Source organism: Ambystoma mexicanum, chromosome 12 (assembly GCF_040938575.1).
Source record: "Ambystoma mexicanum isolate Mex_15411 chromosome 12, UKY_AmexF1_1, whole genome shotgun sequence".
In the NCBI taxonomy this organism is placed as follows: domain Eukaryota; kingdom Metazoa; phylum Chordata; class Amphibia; order Caudata; family Ambystomatidae; genus Ambystoma; species Ambystoma mexicanum.
Window position 1 is genome coordinate 493,632,882 of NC_090936.1, and position 20,954 is coordinate 493,653,835.

Below are 20,954 nucleotides of genomic sequence, written 5' to 3' on the forward strand. Positions count from 1 at the left end.
AACGTGGCAGCTGAACACCTATTATCTGGGCCTCCCGGAACTAGTTGAGCACCTCACGGAAGTCTCGACTGAATACTTTGAGATTAATGATACCTGCGATAACGACCCGATAGTGTTATGGGAGGCCTACAAGACCGTGCTGCGGGGGGGAAATAATCTCCTGGACGGCGAATAGGAGGAGGGAGAGGCTCCGGAAGATAACTGAGGCGGAAACGGACGTAACTCGCCGAAAAAACAAACACTCTTAATCCTACCCCACAGACCCACATGTCCCTTAAACGTGCCACTGAATACCTCCGAAACCTAATGCTAGACAACGCCAAACGGGCCCACTGGGAAACCAAAGCTAGGGTATATGAGCTGGGGGATAAAGCGGGAAAATGCTGGCGTGGCTAGAGAAAAGAGATGAGGGGCAGCGCTGTGTCCGGGAGATTATCACCACGCAGGGTGAGACATGCCGGTCGGACGCTGAGATAGTGGAGGCCTTTGCCCAATTTTATGCTACACTATACCAAGCCCCAACTCTACCCCTGGATCCGTCCCTCCTGGACGGCGTGGAAATCCTCACTCTATCGATTCAACAAAGGGAGATGCTGGACTCCGAGCTTTCTGCAGCCCCGGAAAACCCCTGGCCTGAACGGGTTCCCAGTTGAAACCTGGCAGAAGCTTGGGGGTAACAACACCGCACCTCCCCTGCATCAGATGTTGTTGGCCGCCTGAGACAGGGGTTCCCTCCCAGATGATCTGTGTAGAGCGACCATAGTGATCATCCCCAAACCTGACAAGCCCCCGGAGCAATGCGCCTCCTATAGGCCGATCTCGCTTATCAACGGAGAAGCCAAAGTCCTGGCCAAACTTTTAGCCAATCAGCTCCAACTGATAGCGGACATGCTGATACACCCCGATCAGTGTGGCTTTATGCCCCACAAATCCACCCGAATTAACTTGCGCCGACTCCATCTGGCGGTCGAGCGGGCCCCTATCTTCGATGCCCCGCTCGCCCTGCTGGCTATAGATTTTGAAAAGGCATTTGATTCAATCCGATGGGACAGCCTCTGGGAAATCATGATCCGTATGGGGTTTGGAGAGAGCTTTCTAGGGTGGGTTAAACTGTTAGTATATAACATTCAAGCAGAAGTTAAGGTGAATGGGTGGACCTCCCGTTCCTTCACTCTGGTCAGAGGCACGCGACAAGGGTGCCCACTCTCCCCTTCGCTCTTGCGATTGAACCGCTAGCACTGTGGCTTCGCCGAAGCGGGGCATGGACGGGATTCGGATGGCCCGAGGGACATGAGGACCGTGTCTCTCTCTATGCTGATGACCTCTTGCTATACCTGGCCGAGCCGGCCCAGAGCTGTCCCACAGTAACCCAGATGCTCATCACCTATGGGGAATTTAGCGGGTTAAGAATTAACTGGAGGAAAACGGTACTTTTCCCGGTGAAAGGGGGTGAGCGGGTAGACTCCACGAGATGTCCGTACCGGTTTGATACACAGGGCTTTAAATACCTGGGGTTATGGATAACATCTGATCTAACCAAATATGTAATGCACAACCTCCAACCGATTGTAGACGGGTTCGCTAGGGACGTCCACCACTGGAAACTTCTCCCTCTGACCCTCATGGGGCGTGCCACACTCTTCACAATGATGTCACTTCCAAGATTCTTATATGTCCTGCAGAACGCCCCACTCCTGATCCCTCACCCCCGAATTCACCCGCACCGAAACCCTCCTTAGGGAACTCATATGGGGGAGGAGGGTCAGTCACCTGTGGCATTAAGCACTCTGCAGAGGTCGGTCTGGGAGGGAGGGATTGGTGTTCCCTGCCTCCAAACCTACTGCTGGGCCTCACAACTAGCGGTAGTTAATGATCTGCTTCATGGGGATAGTGCACTACCTCCCATCCGGGCTGACGTGGAACCTATGCAGGGCACAGACCCGTTGCAGATACTATACCAGCCCCTGAAGAGACCGCCCCTGCCCACAATCGAGACTCTCATCACCACTATCTGGAGACAGGCACATATGTTCGTTGGGTGGGGAAATAAAATAACTGCAGCGCAACCTCTATGGCGAAACAGTAATCGCCAAGAAATTGGCAAACTTGAACCATGGCCGCGATGGGTGAGGGCGGGAATCCTGAAGGTTGGAGATATCCTCAAAGACGGGAAATTTACCTCGTTTGAGGACATGCAGTGCAAATTCCAACTTCCCACAACGGAACGATGTCATTTTATGCGGCTGACCCATGCCCTGCAGACCTATATACCTTTAGATGGCACGGTCCCCGACTATACACCGATAGAACGCAATATGATCCCCGCGCACATCCCTAGTAAATGCACATCCATTCTATACAATGCCATCACATCCTTCGCTACCCCTGAGTTATCGAGACTAAAAACCTGGTGGGAAAGAGATGTGGGGTAGATGGATCCAGGTCCTAATGCATCCGCGAGAGGTGGCCATATCCTCTAGGCTCAGACTTGTACAGCTCAAAATCCTCCCTAGAGTATATTACCCTCGAGCTGCACTATATGGTTGGAAGAGGGCAACAAATCCAAACTGTCTCCGCTGTGGGGAAGAGGAGGGCGCCTTCTACCATATCCTGTGGTCATGCCCCCGGATCTGCACCTACTGGACTGCCTGTTGCGTGGAACTGTCCAGGGCATTCACCTGCTCCATTGAGCTTGATCTGAAAGTTCTAATCCTGGGCGTACCTGACACATCTGACTCTAATAAATGGGGGAAAACTTATTGAACACTGCAGCGGCCCTGATGAAGCGCAACATTGTGCAAAAATGTGGTGTCCCCGACACTTGAACAATGGATACTTGACATGGATTCATGGAGCACCGGATTTACGGCGCACGGGGATGCTCGGCCAAGGCATCCAAGATATGTAGGAAATGGGAAGAGACTGGACCTTGAAAACCTGACTCAATGGTGATCACAGTGGAAGTGGTTGGTTGGGGGAACCGAGGGCGGGCGGGCCATGGTGGATTGTGTTACTGAAAACATTATGTGAACTTGCAGTTGATGGTGCTGGCTTGGAGTGCTTCTAAACGTTTAATGTTGTGTACTTCACCCTATGGGTGTTCTGTTACCACCCCCCTTGTCTTGTGGTGGTTTTGTTTGTCATAAAACACAAAGAAATGTTTTATCAAAGAGTGGAGGAGACGATTACTGCTGCACTTTCTCTCCATTAGAACTTGAAGTGAACAGAGAAAAGAGGGTGAAGAGAGCAGTGAGGGTAATAGAGGAATGTAGGGCGAGCTGTGCTTTCATTGAAGAGGGCAACTTAAATAGCGAATTGCTATGCGACACTGCTTACTTTATGCTTTGTACTATAAGAGATCAGATCAATTACCCCTTTCTCATTCTGCTTACTGCAGATGCTCCGGTACAGTATTTCTATCTATTGCACATAAATCATGAAATAGACTTTGTAGACATGGTTATATCAAAGTTAAATAGTACACATTTTATCTAATCATCTAAAAGCTTTAAAAACAACAAAACGCCTGCATCAATTTGGCATTTCAAATTTGATTTACCGTGAGCATCTAGTACGTGACAAACTGTTCTAAATCAACAGATGTTTTGCAGTTTACACATTTATTACACTGTAAACTTTCAAGATGTGTCTACATATGTTCGTATGTTTCGGCCTTTTTCAAAAGAATGTATTAGCCGCCATCTCTGGCATCATTGTTTGACGTTTTGCCCATCTTCAGGACAAAGATTGATTTTGTTTTTCAGACTGTCGTCTCACAAGAACTACAAATAAAAAGCACAATTGCTGTGTTAAAAGCCTAGAACAAATAACCATGTCTTATTAATTTAACCAAGTGTGGCAACTACCCACCTGAAGCCTTTGATTAAAGTTTCGGATTGGAACTTCAATTTTTTCAACATGGGAAGTTTTCTTCCTATTGACTTGGATCTTCTATTTTCCAATAATAGAGGGATTTATTTCTTTCCCCAATCTGTGAATTAATAATGGCAGCATGTTATAATTTACTAAATTTAGGATACTTATGGGTTTCTGATGTTTCCATTTAATTGGCAGAATAATGTTGCCTTTATTTACTATAGCCTTCTACTAGTAGCGATATGTACCGTGAGGCACTGGGTTCACTTTCTAAGCTCGATTTTCCACTGCGTTCCACAGGTTGGCTCTAGCATTCTGCGAACGCCTGGCGTTGTTGGACAAAAAAAGTGACTAACGTGATCACATTTCGCGCGGTCACATGTCATTTTCGGTCATGAAGCTTAAGCTTAGCTTCTTTAGTCTCTATGGCAACCATCTTAGAAAGCAGTCCACAGGACAAGTGTTCCATTGAAGAATTCAATGTATTCTTGTTTTTCACCAGTCACATTGGAGCCTACTTTTGCTTAGGAGATTTTATTTATGACCCTATATCAGATCCACCCCCCGTGAACAAAAGAGGGTTCAACCCATATATTGCTACTACCTACTTCAGGTGAACATGTATGGGTCCCAGACCTTTAGTTCCCTTCTCTTGGGAATGTGGCAGACCTGGTGTACTAACCTTCCAGGTGCTGCCATGAGGAAGATGGCTCCCGATGCCCTCTTCATGTGGGTGCGGGGTCCCAGACCCGCTCGGTTTGCCTTCTATTTTTTGGGAAACAACTTTTCCATTTCAACACATTTTCCATGTTTGTTTATCGCAGTTAGGATTCCCCACTGCTTCTTTTTGCGCCTACCAGCTTTCCTGGTTACCCCAGTACGTTGTGGGTTTCTCGCAGGCCAGTGGACCAGCTCCTCATGGAAGGCTGAAGACTCCTTCTGGTTTCCCCCCTCTTCTTTTGCCCAATAGAATCTCACAGAACACTAGAACGTTCTTCAAGGTTCCAAGGGTGATTCCTCATGCCTCTGCACCTCTTCCTCATCACAGTAGTGGGTAACCCTGATGTCACCAAGTCAACCATACTCTTACTCATCCCAGTACTTATTGCAGGATAGGTTGTGCAATATAGCATACGAGAGGAAAATGGGGATGGGGAGTGTGGGTGTGAAGATGTATGACAAACACATATATGAATATTAGGGATGCAACTGGAGAGTGTTGGTGAGGAAGGCGAGTAAGGGTAAGGTGGGCTATGGGGAATACTGTGTGCTCCTCAGGTAGTCACTAATCCCATGGGGGCTTCCCTCCCCATGAGATCAACATGCTGAGCACCACCACCAGGTGGACTATCTGGTTGCGGCATGGCCTCATGGGAAGGGGGGGGCTTCCCTCTCCAGACTGCTGGTTAGTTTCAAAGCGTTCTTTGGCAAATATATTAGAGGTTTGTGAAATCAGAAGTTGAACTATTCCAGGTTATGGTGTGGCTGCACACACCAAGAAAATGTGCCCTGGGGAAGGGGTCTAGCCACTGCTCCCCTGGAATGAGGTCTGCAGTATTACAGTTGACGTCTAGTATGAAGACGTTAGATAGAGATCTTTTATGATGTTGTAAGTGCACAACCTTTTGGTGCATGCAAGGCAGTAGTTTAGTTCATAGTTCAACGGGATGGAAGTAATTTTGGTTTGCTTGAGACTCCCACATGCTTCCATCTGCATGCTAGGATTTGACAAGTTAATTTGTTGTTTTTGCTGACTATGCATGCGATTTCTTTTCTTTTCAGCCATACCCAGAAGACCCAGCAGTATACAAACCACTTTCACAGGAGGAACTGCAGAGGATAAAGAATGAAAAGAAGCAGAAACAGAATGAGCGCAAACAGAAGATTTCAGAAAACAGAAAACACTTAGCCAGTGTGCGAGTGGTACAAAAGAACCTGGTCTTTGTAGTGGGACTGTCACAGCGCCTAGCAGATCCAGAGGTAAGCAGTATGTCTACAATATCCAAACACCGCCTTTTTGCCATCCCCTTTTACTATTCCCTTTCCACTTTTGTAGTTTTATTCACTTATGTACCTGATTTTTATAAAAATTCCTTGGTGAACCTAATTTGCTACCTTTACATTATGTCTATATTTAACTTTCTTCTGTAACGATCATGCGTTTACAAACTCCCCTCTCCCCCTTCACTTAGCAACCAAAATAAGACAAAGAAGCAAGGAGAAGAGAGGGAAAAACAACCCTAGCAGGCAGCTAAACAGTTAGCACTGGAAATGCTCCTCTCGGGTTGGCTTTCCGGTTTGATCTGTTTAATTGCACTTTAGGCAATACCTCTGGTTGTTATGTGATGTTACACTCTGCTGGGTCGAAAAGCGACATTACTATTAGGCTTTTGGGCACTAGTTTATACGGATCCCAGAACTCCGAAAGCAGAAGCCATGACATGTCTATGTGTGCGATTCCATTAGTGCAGCAGTGAGGCTTTCCATGTCATTTGGCATTCATCTAGCGCTCTATATATAATTGGTATGACCTCAAAGCGCTGGTAGGTAGACCGCCCTCAGGGACGTTAGTGCAGGTCAGTTAAGAGAATAAGGTATCTTAGGTTGCTTGAGTGGACCAGTTGTGTGCAGCTGGTGTAATTGCCTGGTGGTAGCGGCATCCTAGCATTGGGTGTGGCTTTATTGATATCAGTTGAATGTGTGCATTCTGGCAGGTGGACATCAAGACTGGGTTTTGGCTGCGTTTGGGTTGTAGGACGCTTATGTGTGCAGCTAGACCGGTTTGTCAAGTGGTATAGCTGCGTTTTATTAGAACGATGAGGTGTATATGGGGTAATCTTCGTATGTGAGCAGCTACGCTGAAATTGATCGAGGGGTATAGCTGTATTGAGGGGTTTAGAGAGTAAGCATAGTGATATCAGGGAGAGAGTTTGGGTTGAGTTATGATTTAAAGATATGTAATTAACTGTCACAGGCGGCCCAATCTAGTTGGGAGTCGAGCGAGTGAGAGCAATTTTAATTGTGTAGCGCATGCAAGTGAGTCACAGTGCTAGCTCAGGGGTACTTCAAGATGTGAGCTAAAGTTACTTTCTAGAAGTGAATCAGTCTAACAAGAACAATTGCTAAGTATGTTAATAAATGACAGTATCATCCCAGTGTGCATCCTCTAGATTTGAATCAATGTGACAAGACCAATGTAACAAGTTACAAAATGTGCGACACAGACTACTAACTACACAGTACTGTCACTGTGGGCACTTGAGGCAAGTGGGTTGATATGAGCCAGTATTCATGGTTCTATCTAAATGTGGCAAAGGCTAACGTATACAATCCTGCCTCGATGTTATGCAGGTTAATATTCACTTACTTCAAAAAGGTAGCAGTCGCCCCTCTCTCAAAAGAACGCAGCATGATCACTTAACAGGTTGTTTGTAACCACTTTGAGAGTTCGCAGCCATCTGCTTTTTCCGCACTGTACCTTTCACAGATGGGAAATATCCATTTGCATATCAGTCTTTGTCCCGCCCACATGGGCAGTCCAGCACCGAAATGCTATGGCAATTCCCTTCTGAACAAGAATACCAAGGTACAGTGAGCAAAAAGCAGATGGCTGCGAACTCTCAAAGTGGTTAATAACCACTGAACAGGTTATCATGCCAGGTTTCTTTCGAGAGAGGGGCACCTGCAACCTTTATTTATTTATTTATTTTTTAATATTCACGTAAAACTGTCTAAGGGTGGCAGGGGCTAGTGTACATAATTATATCTAAATGTTGCATTGACAAACATTCATAGTTCTGCCTGGAAGCGGTTCAGGCTAGCATTTACAATCTTGTCTGGAGGACACATTATAACTAAATGTGGTCATTGCTATCAATCAAAATTCTGTTTAGATGCAATGCAAGCTAATTTTCACAATTCTAACAAAATGTGTAAATTGCTATTCACAATTCTGTCTAGATGAGACGAAGGCCATTAACAATTCAATCCAAATGTGGTCATTGCCATCATTCACAATTCGGTTTAGATGCAATGCAGGCTAATGTTCACCATTTTATCTAAGTGTGGCACTTGCCAACATTTATAATTCTGTTGGGTGTGACGCAGCGAAAGTGGTGTAATAACCATATATAGAGGCAGATATGTCCTATCTCTTTAGCCTTGTGCATCCATTCATTCTTGGGCGACGGGACACTTCCCTTCCCTCCTATGGTCAAACACACTCTGGCTCCTGGCAGTACGTTACTGGGCAGATGGGGAAGGACTAGGTATTGTTCTTCGACTAGCTCTACCCCGAACAGTACCTGGAGGGGGTGTCATGGACTTTCTATCACTTCTGTTTTGAATCCACCCCAGGATCTTTCCAATAAGTTTGGATGCTGGGACATCCCCACCATTGATGCAAATAGTCGCTAATCTGAGTGCACCCCCGCGCAAACAGTGGGGGTTTATCCCCAGGTACATCTTTGCCAATCGCTGAGTAGTGAAGTGCCATTGCATAAGCAGCCTACAGTTGTGCATCTTGTATTGGACTGCGATTATGGAGTTCCAAATCGCCCTGAATATTGCGGTACACCCCTCCCAGATTTCCCTCCCACCCGATTTTCTTTTTCCCACCTAGCCTATGTGGTAGGTGCCCCCTTTCCAGTAAGGCGCTGTACAGCTTTGCGACTAGCCTCTTGGAGCCCATGTTTGTGAGTACATTTTCAAATGGAGTGAGATGCCTGCGAGTTTGGAATTCCCATCATGGGCTTGAGAGCCCACTTCAATTGCAAGTACAGCAAAGGTTGGATTTGTAGGCCTTGTTGAGCACTTTCTAACTCTTCTTTGGCCAAGAAGACCCAGTTTTTCCACATTTGTCCCACTCTGACGAGACCCTGTTCATATTGCGGCTGAAAACAGATAGGGTCTGTTATGAGATCTTTAATTGGGGGAGCCCATATGCATCTTGAGGGGGACGGCCATGTGGTGACAACACTCATGTCTGGTTTCCTTTTCCAAAGGGCCCATAACGCTGCCAGGATTAGGTGCTCAAACACTCTGCGTGGTAGCGATTTTTGGGGAACCCAGAGCCATTCACCCAGCGTGACTGGGGCCAAAAAAAGTTTTTTAATGAACCCATTGCTTGCTGTCCGATTCCTTTAGGTGGCCCAACAACACCCAGAGTTTTTCTGTATAGTCTGGGCTAGTAGCTCCATTACCAACGCAAAGATTAGGGGTGAAAGAGGCAAGCCTTTCTGGTACAACGATTTAGGATGAAAAGGGGGCTGGGGATGCTACACCATTAACTGCAACCTTCGCCCGTGTGTTACGATAGAGAGCCTGTGCACCCATGATCTAACGAGATCCTAGGTTAGCTTTCCTCAAGATTTGGAGCATGAACTGCCACTCCACCCTGTCAAAGGCCTTTTCTGCATACATCGAGATTACTGTTGGGTCCATGTCCCTGTAGTCAATCGACGCAATTAGATCTGTTTTTCTGACATTGTCCGAGCCCTGTCGCCCTTTCACATACCGGCCGTTGTGTATGAGCTTTGGGAACACCTCGCTTAACTTATCAGCAAGGATGCTCACATTGTTTTTTTTCATTGACTTTCAACAGGGAGATAGACCTGTAGGAGCTGCACTCAAGCTTGTCCCGCCCTTTGGGGAGAACAATTATCCTTGCCTCTGTGGTATGCTAAAGCCTGCCTGATTCCATAATGTCATTGAACAGAAGGGTTAAAAAGGGTGTGATAGCACCCTTGAAGATTTTATAAAACGCTGGGGGTGAAAACATCTTGTCCTGGCATTGACCCTGCTCTTAACCTGGAGATGGTGGCATCGAATTCCTCTGGTATTATGGGTGCGCTCAGTTTGTCTAAATCTGGGCTTTGCAGTGGTTCGAACACTTAAGACTCTAAGAATTTATCGATACTTTCTTGGGATGATATTCAGCTTGAGGAATATAGTTGCTCGTAGAACTGAGCGAAACGTGCTGTAATGTCAGAGGGGTTGTCTAAACGCTTCCCCCTTGGGGTCCCTCTTAGTTCTTTGCCCCCGTAATTTGGCTATCAGCATTATGTGGGCTTATACGCATGTTCATAAAATTTCTGTCTGACGATCCTGAGGTGAGTCAATGCCTTCCCATTCCACACTTCCCTCATCATGCATTTTAAAGTGAGTTTTAACCAATTTACACTGTCCCTGTAAACAATGTCTGTCTCTGTTCGGGTAAATAGGAGGGGGTAGTTCCCAACAGCCGATTCATCCGTTCACAGGCATTACATGTAACTGCTTTGCTTTGAACCTCCCCTCTCGGTACTGCGTCTGTTGCCCCAAAGCAGGCCCATAAGTAAATCGGGGGTGGTGACCGCTCTCAACAACTGAGAGTGTGGGGAGTTGAGGCTAGGAGGGTTCCAATCGGCTATGTATTGTACCTGAGCTGCCAGGTAGTGTTAATGCATATCCGGGTATTCCAGACTGCTCCGCTCAAATGGCCGGGCAAGCGTGTCATAAGCTAGCTTTGGCTGTTTCCCTGCCCATACCAGTGTAGTCATCGGCCTTCGAATACGGTTCCAGTAGGCAAGGAGAGGCCATATCGGTACGTTGTTAAAGATGTACAGCCGTAACGGAAGCATTACCATCTTGGCTGCGGCAATGCGGGCCGCCTGGTTGATGGGGAGTAATATCCAGGTTTCTACTTTCTGTTCTAAAATCTCCAATGGTGTGACATAATTATCTCTGTATAGGCTATCCTGTGTGGTGGAGACTGTGATGCCCAAATATCGTATCCTCTGGGGACACCAGCGAAAGCCGATCACCCACGTCTGCTTGCTGCACCCCCGGGGTTGGGGGGAGGATTTCAGACATCTCCCAATTGATCCTGAGTCCCGAGAATTCTCAGAATCTGACAAGTTCCTGTGTCATCAGGGTAAAGTTTTGCCAGGGGTGCTTGATGTAAAGAAGGATGTCGTCGGCATATAAGGATAATGCGAATCCCACGGTGTGCGTGTAGTTCCCCGATATGACAGGCCGAAGGCTCCATCACAAGGGCAAATGGGATACGGGAAAAGGGGCAGCCCTGGCGGGTGCTACGTATGGGTTTAGATATGTCAAGGTTATCCCATTTGTGTATATTGCAGCCCTGGGGGCAGTGTATAGTAGTTTAACCCATCTGATATCGGTGAACCCAAACCCTGAACAGCATAGCACCTCAAAGAGGAAAGGCCACTCAACAGAATCGAAGGCCTTTTCGGCATGCAGGGCTGCGATGGCCAATGGGACCTTAGGATCCACATTGTGTAGGAGGGTGAACAGGCGTCTTAGGTTATTGTGAGTGGGTTTACTGGGAATGAATCCGGCTTGGTTGGGTAGGACCAAGGCTTGTATTTGAGGGAGTATGCGATTTGTTGTGGTATCTTCGGTAGTAATTTATTATCTGTGTTGATTAGTGATAAAGGCCTATAGGATGACAATCGGGTATTTTTTCCAGGTTTAAGAAGTACCAGAATTCACCAGATCTGCTCTTGTGATCGTAAAGTACCACAGGGCATTGTGCTATTGTACATGCCCATTAGATGGGGAAATCACAAAGTCTGCATAGGCCTTATAGAAATCTGTGGTTATGCTGTCCATCCCATGGGCCTTCCCACTAGCAGGGATTTTATCACCTTATGAACCACCTCCTCCGTAATGGACTCGTTAAGCGCACTCCCTTGGATCTGATCTAGCCAATCCAGGGCCTCCTCGTCTAGATACCGCGTCAGCTTGTCATGTCCTGGGGCTAGGGCGGGATGTATACAACTGCTCATAGTATTCCCTAAATTCGCTACTGATCTCTTGTCAATAGCTATTTTCTTGCAAATTGTGGACCACCAGTCTGATCCACTTCATTTAACGAAGATCTTGCATCTATCCTCCCTTCATTCCCGTATGCGATTTCATTCTCCATCTTCTTACTTTATATGACCCCGCCACCTTGCTCTTACTGCTCGACTCCTACTATCTTGTTCAACACCCCCCCTATTCCTCATGTGACTTAATTGTTTTCCTACTTCCAATGTCCCGCTACCTGCTTTCTCTCCTCTGACCATCTTTTTTTTTAGTTATATTTTTTTAATTGTGTTTACCAAAAACTGTGGTTTTAACAACGACCTCACTGCAACTTGTCCTTTGCACATCTTGACCAACTGTTTGCATTTTCACTGTTGTTGCATGTCATTTACTTATCCGTTTCTTTCTCCTTGTGCTATCAGCGTAAAAGCATGTTGTAAAATTTTTACCGTGGCAATTGACCATGAGGTTTTATGTCTGCTTATTAGTCGTGGCCACCATGTCTTCTCCTCACGAAGGTAAGAGGGTTCCAGAACAGTTGACAAATAAGCTTGCCTCATGTTTTTTAGTGCTGGACACAATGTAAGTAGGTGTCTAACCGATTCCATGGCCTCCGACTCTTTACACAGCCTACAGATGTTTGTTGGGCTGATGCCTCTAATGTGTAAGATCTCGTTAGTCAGGAGTAAGTTCAACCTGGCTTTTATGAAGTTGTCTCAAGGGTTTGCTGGGAAATGTTTTATAAATTTGCCCTGGATCATTGTATTTCCTTTGGAGTTGACTGAAAAGCAATTTACCATCTCAGCAAAGTGGTGATCCAGTCCAGTTCCTCTAACTTTCTTTTTATTTTCATCGGATTAGAGAATAGGTCTTCCTGTGTGCAGATGATTGATTGTAGTTGTTCCTTTTTTTTGTAGCCCATGTTAGCATTTTTGAGCCCCCTATTTTGATTTCAGTCGCCATCAGATTGTATAAGGTTGGTGAGTCTGGGAGAAGGATTTTTCTATATAAAGACATGCTGTTTTCCATTACGGCATTTAGAGATTAGCCCAGTTCCTTCCTAATTGCTGGTAGTGAAGTTGTTTTAGGAAGTGAGAGCACTGATCTCCAAAACAAGGCTTCTATTTTTGGCCAGATTTTGTCTGGAAGTGTAGGCATGGCCTTAACACCATACGTCAAACATGGGATAACTTTTGTAGTATTTTAATGCTGGTAGCGAAAAACGCCCAAATTTATTGTCCAACATTCGTGCTTGTGTAGTCATGGTATGTGCCTTAGACCAGATGAAGGATTGCATACTGGTTTCTAGTTTGGTGTTATTAAGCATGACCCCCAGATATTTAAAGTTTGGGACAATTTCAATCAGCGTATTTTCCAGGTGCCACGAAGCTCCAGTGGGGCAAATGTTCTTCTTGCCCATGATCAGTATCTTTGTTTTTCCTGTATTGCTTTGGATTTTGTTTTTGTTGATGTACTCCGCTAGGTTTGTTAGTTGGCGTTTAAGGTCTATCGGAGTCTGGTCCATTACCGTGATGTCATTCACGTACAGGATTCTTGGGACTTGTATTCCCTCCACCTTAGGCGGAAAAGCCCTTACGGTTTTCATTGACTCCTTGTAGTCCCCAATAAAGGCAATGAATAGTGCCGGCGCCAATGGGCATCCCTGCTTTATCCCCCTATTTATTGGAATTCTTTCCGATAAGATGCCATTTCCGTTAAACTTTACCTGCATCAATGTTTTTGCGTATTGTTCTTTTATGGGATCATGATGTTTTCTGGGCAGTTTGCTGTTGAGTTTGTCCCAGAGCAGCTGCCTTTCCACCTCATCGAAACCCTGGGTGAGATCTATGAAGGCTAGGTACATATTTGAAGTCCCTAGTGCTTTACTTTTCAAGTGGCTGAGGAGCTTGATGTTGAGTGAAGCCCCCGAGTTCTTCTGAAAGCCAACTTGAAAAGGATCGTATAGTGAAGCAGACTTTGCCCATGCTTGAAATTTCTTGAGTAGTAGCATGCCGAACACTTTGCCTATACAGTCTAGGAGCGCTATTGGCCTGTAATTTGATGGATCTGACCTGTCGCCCTTTTTGAAAATTGGTACCGCCACAGATGTGGTCCATGAAGTCGGCACCGTTTTTGCTTTGGCACAATTTTCAAAGACATTGCTGATAAAGGACGCCCACTTGTCTGGGAAGGTCTTTAGATCTATTTCTGTCATGCCGTCTGGCCCTGGTCTACGTGAGGCTTTTAGTTTCCTTATGATTGATTTGATGTCCTCTTCGTCTGAGAGATTGCACCATGGGGTGTTGATTTCTTGATCTGTTTGTATCTGTCCATCCGGACCCTGAAAGAGAGCTGAAAAATGTGCTGTCCAATATTCTTCACTCACGCAGATTGCTTGCAATGGTACTGAATGCGCCCCTGACGTTTTGATGAGACCAAAATTCTCCTGCGTTTTTGCTTCCTAGTTTAGCATCTCTTCAGAATCTTTTTGATACATGGAGATCCAATGGTTTCTCAGCCATGCTTTGTAAAGTTTTGCTCTGTAGCTCGCTTCCTCAAGGGCTGTCGGGGTGTTAATTTTTTGCATTTCTTTTTAGGCGTCTTACCAAGGCTTTTTGCGAATAAGATCTTGTCATAATGGTGGATGTTGGGGTTGCTTCCAGCAGCTTTTTTTCCGATCTTGATTTTATATGTGCTCAGCAGTGGCTGATAGTCTGGAATGTCTACTGTCTTTAGTCCATTACTCTGCGTTTCTTTTGATAGTTGTGATTTAAAGTTCTTATTCTCTCAGCTGTCAATTTGAGGCGATTGCCTTGGACATTAGGCTCAGTTTGTGATTCACAATAGTGGAGCAGACGGTTTGGAGTTTTCCATGTTGCTTTCAGGAGATTGTGGTCGCTTGCAGCTGTTTTGATGATTTCAAAAGATGTCACAAGTTTTAGCAGATTATCTGATGCAAAGATGTGGTCGATAGTGGCGCTGGAGGTCTTTCCCAAGTTGGCAAGCGATTTGGGTTTGGGAAAGCCTTGTCGAAATTGTAGCAGCGATATATGGCCATTAGCTCTAACCATCTTGCACGTCTTTTTTCGGCTGGGGTTTTAAGTTGTTGTGTGGCAATATTAGGAGAACATCTGGCGTTTAAATCGCTGCATATTATGACATGCCCCACTTTTAATTCAATAAGTAGATGGTCCAGTATATTTTTGATGGTCTTAAGAAAATCGTCATCTGAGATGTTTTTGGGGTTGCAGTACACAGATATTGTTGCAACTGGAAGCTCTGTTATCTTGGTGTTCTGGATAAACATTCTCCAGTTGGTCAATACTGCTAGATGGTTTAAAGATGTCGACAGCGTTTTTAAAATGCTGACTCCACTTCCTGATCAAACTGCCAAGAGAATCCCAGCCGAGGGGCGGTCCCAGGCGCTTTTTTTCTTTTTTGTGCAGGCGAGAATAAAATGGAGAAGCAGTCAAGGTGTGGTTTCTCCATTAGCCACGTTTCCTGTAAGGCTAGGATATCAAAATTGCCCAAGATTGTCTCCCTTTTTCAGTAGAGGTTGATAGCTCCGCGTGTTCCATGATCCCATCTGCAAGGTGGTTTGTGGCTGCATGTGCTCCTTTAGCCTCCCCTTCTCTCGAACCACCTTTCCATGGGTTGCGTGTTGCTATTTCTTAGCATACGCTGACAGTGTTTTTGGCAGCCATGCCCATACTTGCTTCATAGGGGAGAGTGCAGTTTCTGTTTTCGCCAGCTGTTGTGGCTTTGTAGTGGATGCAGATGAGGTTACTCGAGGTTTGAGAAATGTTGATGTAGATGGAGCCCTTTCCTTCCTGTTTTTGAGGGTCTTACCCATACTCCTCGGAGTGGTTTTAGGCCCCTCAACTGAGTCATGGCCTATTCCTCATTCCTATGTTTTTTTGCGTGCATGCCTCTGAGTTTCTGGTTTCTCTGATGCTTCTGTCATAGGGCTTGGCCATGTCGAGATACTCTTTTAGAGCTATATACGGCATCAGTTTTGGACATGTAGTGCGTTGGATTCTTGCTGGGAATGTTCGTTCGCCCATAATCCCTTCTGTCCAATATAGGGTCGATGTTGGCTGTTATGCATAGATGGAAGCCGCATTTTAAAAGCTGTTCTGAAGCCTTGTTGATCGAAAGCGGCATGGCAGCTGTTTTTATGTGGAAGTAAGCCTTTGCAATCGACCCTCTGTGGTACGGTTCAACTCTCACATAGTCCTCTGCTCGCAGAAGTTTCAGTGTAGTGATGTTACTGAAGATGTTTCTTACCGTCCTCCTATTGAGCACCATCTTTTGTAGATTTTTATGCGATTTTTCTAGTTTCAAGGTTAAGATTTTTCGAGTTGGCTCTTTCTGGCTCCATTTGGGTGGGCTCTCCTGATTCTTGGATATGTCTCCTTTGGTGTTTTTTCCCGGTCATCTCGGTCTCTCTTCGCTGATTGGTTTGTGCTTGATCACGATTAGCCAACGAGTCTATTGATTTATCTTTTCTCTTGCATTGTTCTTTGTATCCTTTTTGGTTCTGTATTTCTCTACTCCTTCAATTTGTCGGAGAGTAGGCCTGATTTTGCTGCTTTTCTTTTGCTTGTGGTCTGCTCTGGTGCTCCGAGTTTTTGCTTTTTATTGCTTTTCCTCTTTGCTCATGATTGGATTCTTCCAAATCGCTGTGACTGTTGCGAAAGGTTCATGGCAGATTGATCCGCTAGAAAATCGTTGACTGTTCTTGGGGAGTTTGCAGAGGGTTTTCCCTGTCCTTTCCCCCCAGAAGCCCTATTTGGTTTGTTTCTTGTTTGGGGCGTCTTTGTTTTTTTTCCTTCATTTCCTGCTGCGAAGGGTAGTTTAGTGTTATCTGTTGTGGAACATGCACGGTTTTCTGTCCTCTTGGATAGTTTCAACAGAACTTCTTGGTTAGTCGTTTCTAATTTGGGTGCTTCTCTTTTTCCCTTTTCCGATAATCTCAAGGTTTACTGCAGTAGGAGTTTTACTGAGGGGGGCTCCCTCCTTCTGATTCTTCGCCAATGTGATGTTTTTCTTAGGGGAGCTTGCTTTAAAGAAAAAGACCTCGGGTAAATTGAACTTGACTTCTTTGTTGATTTGGAGGGGGTTGAATATACTGAAGTTGCTCCCATTTTGGTCTTTCCTGGGCGCTGGTTTCAGAGGTAATTGTTCCGTTTGTGTTTGAAATCTTTTGCGCTTTTTTTGGCGACTCTTTTGTTGTAGTAGTTTGAGCGCTGTTGGTTGGACTTGTCGGTTTGCGCTTCATAGTTTGCTCCAGCATTTTCTCTTTGATTTCCCTAGGTTTTTTTTCCTGTTCTGCAGCTTCTATATACCCTTCAAGGTATGAGTTTAGTGTGCTTCATGGCTATCATTGTCACCTGATCTTTCAAACTATCGTTAATAGCCTCATAGTTTGCAAATGGGGGTCAGCGGTATGGTGATTGCAGACATTATTGTGGTCATGTCCGGTTTCTTTGTTGGAGTCTTCTTTATCATTGAACGCCATTGATTTCCGTAGCTCTGACGTCTATGTGGCACAGTTAAGGAGGCATCCTGCGCGCTCAGCCTAGTAGATGAGTAGTGTTTTTGTAGAGTAGTTGCTCTTTCGTGGTTGCAGGATAATTTCATCTAAGGTTTTTTTCCTTTCTTTGTCGCTGAGGCATAGCGGTTTCTGACTGCTTGTGCAGTTCTTCCTCCAGTTGTGGATGTTAATTGCTGCTCAAGTCTACGCCTACTGAGCCTGGCTTTGGAGTCAAGATTTCTTTGCTTATGTTTTTAACCGGCTGAAGGTTGTTGGATGGTAAATCCTGTGTGGGCGGTGTTTCCTTTGGATCGGGAGATGCAGTTTTTTCTTATGGTAGATCATGGGAGTTTGTGCTTTTTCTGTCGGAGCTCTCTTCTGAGTTCGCATTTGATGAATTTGAGATCATCTCTGGGCTGTTGTCGTTTGTAGGGGAGGCATGACTTGTTGCCTCAGCCCAAGAGCTAGCCCTGGCCTGTTAAACTGCAGGTAGTTTGGCGATCGGAAAGGCACCTGGTTTTCGCATTTTTGGTGCCAGTTAAGATTCCTTTATGGCCTCAAGAATCTCGGCGTCGGAGAGCTCATCGAGATGGTCATGATTTCTCTTTCCCTGATTTCTGGGAGCTTGGTTCGCCGCGGTGTGTTTTTGTTTTTAGATTTTTTTTGATTGAGGGCAATTGTAGTTTTTTTATGTTTGGTCATTTGCCGATGGGCTTGATTTATTCTTCCTGTCACCCGGGCACTTGAAGGAAGTATTTCTTGCGCCGGGGTGATTCTATGGTTATCCGCTGCCAAGTCCTTGCCCTCCGTTGCTGGATTGTTTATTTTTTGTGACAATTTTGACATGGCCGCCTCTGGTGTCATGTTTTGCAATGTTCGTAGTGTTATGAGCTTCTTCGACGCCTTCACCAGACTAGAGCTCGTGTATTGACTGTGAGTCTGGGGTGGCGACGCATCCGTTTCTCTACGCTCTGCGGCCCGCTCTGCCTTTACTGTTTCCAGCCCCTCCCTCCAGGCTGGAACCGCTGAGGCCGCGCCCGCTGTGCGAGCAGGTGGCTTGTGAGCCTGCCGCGCTGGGCTGCAGAGTTAGTCTGCGCCACGGCGAGCTTAGCGCTCGAGCTGCTAAGTGTGGAGTTTGCAGGCCCTGGGGACACGGGGCTCGCAGTTTGCTGATTTTCCGCCGTCTCCGGAGTCGGGGATCGCCCTTCTGGATGGTCTGTGTGGGCGATGGCTTCTGCCGGTCGAATGCCCTCGGGCATCACAAGCTCCTCGACTGGCTCGGCCATGGGCTCTCTCCCCGCCGGCGGCTCTCCGGCCTCCGGCGGGCAGGAATTGCCCGCAGCCTGGTCCAGCCAGCGCTTGTTTAATGCAGAGTTATCTTCCTCGTCTTCCACGTATTCTGAAGACTTGCGATGTAAATCAGGATTGCTGTTTATGGCTTCCAGGCCGCCATTTATCTGCGCCTTAGTTTGTTGTTTTTTGTTTGGGTTTGTTAAAAACTGAACTTTACCGATTTGTAAATGCCGGTTTTCGCCTAGACTTGATGGCGCCGACTGACGTCGGTTTCTAGGTGTTTGATGTTCCGCTGTAAGTGCTTTCATGTCCAATGGTATTTTGGAACTGTGTAGGCAGCGTTTGTCGCCTTCCCCTTCGGTTTGTGACTGCTCCAAACTTACAGATGGGGTGTTTACGGTCGCAGTTGGGGGCATGTCTAAGAGTCCTGCCGGCCTGACAGGGACTGGCAAGACAGCTCCAGACCTCAGCGATCGGCTGTTTGTTTTGTAGAGAAGAAAGTCAAAACCGCTGTGCACCAGCAGGTAGATGGAGGAGAGGGCTCCTGGCTTGTGCTCCGTGCCCCCAGTCACTCTGCCTCCACTCCACCATCTTTTACAATCTTTCTTTTCCTCAGTGACTAAGAATTCTGAGTTTACCTCTTCTCATACTTCCACTTGCCAAAACAACGCATCTTTTAACACATCTCTGTTCCTTCCTTCCTCCCTCCAGATGCTTCTTTCTCTTGAGTTTGACCGCCTTCCATTCTGATACTTCTAGGTTTATTTCTGCCATTACCTCCTATTATTGTCACCCTAATTCCCACAGGTCCCTTCTGTCCCTCGCAATTCACCCCCAGCCATGACTTGCGCCTGACCTCTTCTCATGTTGATCATTTTTACAGTATACCGAAAGATATTGGAAAATTATAATTTAACTATTGATCTTATCCTGTTATCTGATCTACTGGCCTCTTGATTCTGTGCTAGTTACTGAAAAAAAGCAATTTTTTGGACCACCATTTCCCACTGTCCCCATCCCTGGCACCCTATTCCAATTTCTAAATTGTCTTTGCTTACCCTCCTACCCCTGACTGATCCTTCCGTCATCATCTTTCTCACTCCTAAATTAATCTTTCCTCGCCTCTCATCCGTTGTCACTTGAAACTGTGATCATGGTCTTATAACTTTTCTACGTGAACTTCTAAGTGTATTGTCTATTCTCAGGTTACTTCTTACGTTGATCACTATTCTTATGTGCTAGACAGTCTAAACTTTGCCACTTTTGAAACAGTTGATCAGCTCACTCTAATTCAAATTTTCTTCTCTGGGGATTTCAGTGACTGTTCTACACTGGTTTCATTTCTACTTTGCTGATTGCGTTTTCTCAATCTCCTGGTTAGGTAAACGTTCAACATTTCTGTTCAATGTACATCAGGGCACGGTCTTGGGTGCTTCCCTTTTTTAATTTATACCTCTTTATATTCTGATTGCTTCTTTTGGCCTTTCTTCTCACCTTTTGTACTGATGACACTTAGATCTGTTTCCTTCTCTTCATTTGGTTCACTTCATTCTACAATCGCTTTTAATCTGCAGTTGAAGCCTGAATGCACGCTAACTTCTTACATCTTAACCCCTCTAAAACAGTCTTTTCTTCCCCTCCTATTCGCTCTCCCTTCTCTATTGTCTTTACTCCACCCCCTCCTTTACCATCACCACTTGCAATCTTGTCTACTTTGACTACTCCCTCTCCTTCACCATGCATGTGTCCATAAACACCTGTTCCTGTCGCTATCAGCTATACAATACATGCAAAGCCCATCCTATTCTGCCATTTAATGCTTATCTCAACACTGGTTCTTTTCCGTCTTGGCTACTGGTCTGTCCTATTCATTGGTTTCCCTGCATATCTGCTCACCCCAGTTAGGTCAATCTGTAATTCTTCTATTAGTACCCTATGCTATCTGTACATCTCTATCCCCCTCTGTACGCTCCTTGTCTTGACTCGCTTTAGAATGCTGCCTACTTTTCCATTTTCTTGGCACTTTACATAGTCTAGCTCCCCCAGCTAGTTTACATTCTGCCACACCCAAGATCAATTTTGACTTCAACTAACAGAACAAGTTATGTAAACTCAGATATTATTGCTCATATTTATTGTAAAATTAAGTTTTAATTTGTGCAGCACTTTGCTTTAGTGCTTTCAACAATCAAAGTTTTTCTTTCTTATTCACCTGTAGTGTGGTTAGCCGTTCCTCGCCACCGGCCCTCTAATGTCGAGCAGTCCTTGACCACTGCCAGGTTTCTCATGGTATCTTGAGTTTCCAGACTGCCCCTTTCCTTCATCTGCCGACATGCATATGCTTACTTTTGTTTCTCATGGATACAAAGCATTTATTGCAGAGCACTGCTCCTGCTTTTCCCTCTTTCACACTGGCCGCCCACCTTGGGCAATC

At 45.7% G+C, this 20,954-nt stretch overlaps 1 protein-coding gene across 6 annotated transcripts in view; it reads left to right on the top strand.

Annotated features, from left to right (window-relative positions):
- Positions 1 to 20,954, top strand: part of CNOT4 (CCR4-NOT transcription complex subunit 4) — a 1,427,191-nt gene that overhangs the window by 249,230 nt on the left and 1,157,007 nt on the right. For all 6 annotated transcript variants that reach the window (XM_069628774.1, XM_069628777.1, XM_069628772.1 and 3 more), the window contains exon 3: positions 5,659 to 5,856. In XM_069628774.1, the coding sequence (XP_069484875.1) occupies positions 5,659 to 5,856 (198 nt within the window). The remainder of the gene's footprint in view (positions 1 to 5,658; positions 5,857 to 20,954) is intronic.